The sequence below is a fragment of the Austrofundulus limnaeus genome, unplaced genomic scaffold (genome assembly GCF_001266775.1).
Source record: "Austrofundulus limnaeus strain Quisiro unplaced genomic scaffold, Austrofundulus_limnaeus-1.0 Scaffold502, whole genome shotgun sequence".
NCBI lineage: Eukaryota > Metazoa > Chordata > Actinopteri > Cyprinodontiformes > Rivulidae > Austrofundulus > Austrofundulus limnaeus.
Window position 1 is genome coordinate 182,115 of NW_013952904.1, and position 3,292 is coordinate 185,406.

Here is a 3,292-nt window from a genome sequence, read left to right on the forward strand (position 1 = left end):
ACCTAAATATTTAGGTTAAATATTTAGGTAGCAGCTAAATATTTAAGTTGCAACTTAAATATTTAGCCAGCAAGTTAAATATTTAGCTAGCAAGTTAAATATTCAGCTAGCAAGTTAAATATTTAGCTAGCAAGTTAAATATTTAGGTAGCTAGCTAAATATTTATCGTATTTATTCAAGTATAATGCGTAAAATTTAATCCATAAAATGATACATAAAGTTGAGGGGTAATATACTCAGATAAATATTTTTACTTATTTAAGTGAAATATCGGCAAAATTATTGAGTCCGGAAAGCGCTGTAAAATGCAGTTGAAACGAGCTCACCTGTGACACTCCTCTGTGCTTTAGAGCGAGATAATAACAGATCCAGGCAGGAGGCATGATGTGAAAAAAGGGGGAAAAAACAGTCCTGCAGCTCAGTAATGACAACAAACTAATGACATTGGCATGTGACCGAGCCGCTCCTGGAACAACAACAAACACATGTTCGTCTGTAATGGCTGCTGTCTACCGGTGTTCTAAAAAAACTTTGTATCCCTGAAAAATGTTTCCCCACCAGAGGGGGCACTCRTGAGTAGGAAGTAATCTGCTTGTATCTGCTTGAAGATGGCCCAAATCTCACTGGATAGGCGGAAGAAAATGGATGGATGGATGGATGGATGGATGGATGGATCATATGGTGAAAAACTGAATTTGAAAAATAAATCTGTTTGTTTTTCTAACAAAAGGCTAAATAAAACAAAAATATTGGTGGTAATTTTTGACTGTGTAACTTTACAAATGGCACCCCATACTAAACAATTTCAACAGACATTTTTTAAAGTGGATGAATTTCCGTACCGACTCATATTGGTTGTATTTTCAGGCCGTATGTTTACGCAGTCCACTCAGAGCAGCCGGACACCTTCGGCCATCGCCTCGGACCGCTCAGCAAYGAGGTGCGTGTCGGAGAAGTTGTACTTTCTTCTGCTATATTCTTGATTAATTAAATGTTCGAATCACGCATTATTAGCTGGACAACCCTCTGAGAGAAATCGACAACATCATCGGTCAGCTGATGAACGGACTGAAGCAGATGAAGCTGCATCGTTGTGTCAACGTCATCATTGTAGGAGACCACGGTACTCTGACTCCTCCACAGTTACTCTTCTGTTTTTGTAAAAGATGCAAAGATTAGAAAATATAAACAATTTAAAATGTATATTTAAATTATTTTCACCTGGAGACAGATTTTCTGTAAAATATATAACAAGTTGTGCTTTAACTTTACCGTAACAGACAGTTTTGTCGCAGTAACTTGTGTTTAGGTGTCCTGATATTTTAATTATTATAAAAATGTGTCTGTATTTACTGACAGGAATGGAGGAAGCTCACTGTGACAGAACAGAGTTCCTCAGCAACTACCCTCTCAACCTGGACGACATCATGCTCATCCCCGGCTCCATTGGTAGAATACGTCCCCGTGACTCAAAATCCACCACATGTAAGAAAAAACAAAAACAGAGTGACTTAACTGAATATAAAGCTTAAATATAAACAAGTTTCATGTTTCTCAATTGTCCACTTGACAGATGACCCAAAAGTTGTGGTGGCAAACCTGACAGTAAGTATCAGAGCACAATCAATGCTGTAAAACACAGATGTAACTAAAACTGAATACATTTGTTTATTGTAAGAGCTCAGGTTTAGATTTTGTGTTTCAGTGTAAAATGCCAACTCAGCACTTTAAACCGTACCTGAAGCAGCATTTACCCAAAAGGCTTCACTACATCAGAAACCGCAGGATTGAGGACGTCCAGCTGCTGATGGAGAGGAAGTGGCACATCGCAAAGTTTGTTCCATCCTGTTTTATCTGTTAACCAAGGTTTTATTTAGTCAGTTAGTTTATTGTGGATAATTTTTTCTCCAGCTCAGCATTTGACACATATCCTGAATACATTCTCAAATCAGATAAAAAAAATAAATAAATACTTATAAAAATGAAGTTTGTAGCTTTTCATTTTCTGTAAAATAAAATGTGTTCTCGTACACACTATCTTCTCAATTTAATTGCTGGATTTTTTTAAATTTAATTCTTTTTTTATTCCTCAGGAAAATGCCAGAGAAGCTGAGGACTAGGTGTGGGTTCTTTGGTGACCACGGCTTTGACAACAAGATAACGAGCATGAGGGTACAAGTGCTGTTGTGTTACTCGTTATTATATTTTTACTGCATTTCCTTGACAATTGCATTCATTTTGAGTCTATATGTTGCTATTAAAATAATGATTTGCACTAAAGAAACAGTTTGATTGGGGATCCTCAGGGAACATGTCTGTAGGCTGTCGTGTGTTTCACTTCAACTTTTTTTCTTGTTGTACTCAGACGATCTTCATCGGCCACGGACCCAGCTTCAAATTCCGTACGAGAGTGCCAGAATTTGAAAACATAGAGTTATACAACGTCATGTGTGGTGAGTAAACGTTTTGTTTGTTTGCTTGGTGATAAGAATTAAAGGAGCTTAAAAATGTAGAAAATTTTTATGTAATGTAAACTTTTCATTTAATCTGAGTCACATACAGAATGCAGCTAGTTAAAAATGCCAACATTTTGAGGAAAATCAATATAAAATAATACCAGCTGCATTGCTTCTTGGATTGTTTCGAATGTTTTTAAGATAATTTTGTTTAAAGTTCTGATGAAGACTAAACAGATTTAGATTTTAAGAAACATCCATGTTAAAGAAGAGTTTTTACTTGTTGTCTTGCATCAGACTTGTTGGGTCTGAAGCCGGCTCCAAACAACGGGACACACGGCAGCCTGAACGACATCCTGAGAACCCCCCAGTTCCAGCCCACCATGCCCCAGGAAGTCACGCCCCCAACACCGGCGTCTGACGCCGAGGTCACCGTGAGCCGTGATCTGGGCTGCAGCTGTGATGATGAGGTCTGAGGACATCCAACTGTACAGCCATCCATCTGTACATCCATCCATCTGTACATCCATCCATCCATCCATCCATCCATCTGTACATCCATCCATCCATCCATCTGTACATCCATCCATCCATCCATCCATCCATCTGTACATCCATCCATCCATCCATCCATCCATCCATCCATCTGTACATCCATCTGCACATCCATCTGTACTTCCATCCATCCATCCATCCATCCATCCATCTGTACATCCATACATCCATCCATCTGTACATCCATACATCCATCCATCTGTACATCCATCCATCCATCCATCTGTACATCCATCCATCCATCTGTACATCCATCCATCCATCTGTACATCCATCCATCC

At 38.7% G+C, this 3,292-nt stretch overlaps 1 protein-coding gene across 1 annotated transcript in view; it reads left to right on the plus strand.

The window, feature by feature from the left end:
* The window catches only part of LOC106530238 (ectonucleotide pyrophosphatase/phosphodiesterase family member 2), a gene marked incomplete in the record, with an annotated part of 36,908 nt that overhangs the window by 14,973 nt on the left and 18,643 nt on the right, over positions 1–3,292 (plus strand). The window contains 8 exon segments of the mRNA XM_014025820.1: positions 868–940; positions 1,015–1,123; positions 1,360–1,485; positions 1,574–1,605; positions 1,706–1,833; positions 2,094–2,172; positions 2,366–2,453; positions 2,754–2,926. Of these exon segments, the coding sequence (XP_013881274.1) occupies positions 868–940; positions 1,015–1,123; positions 1,360–1,485; positions 1,574–1,605; positions 1,706–1,833; positions 2,094–2,172; positions 2,366–2,453; positions 2,754–2,926 (808 nt within the window).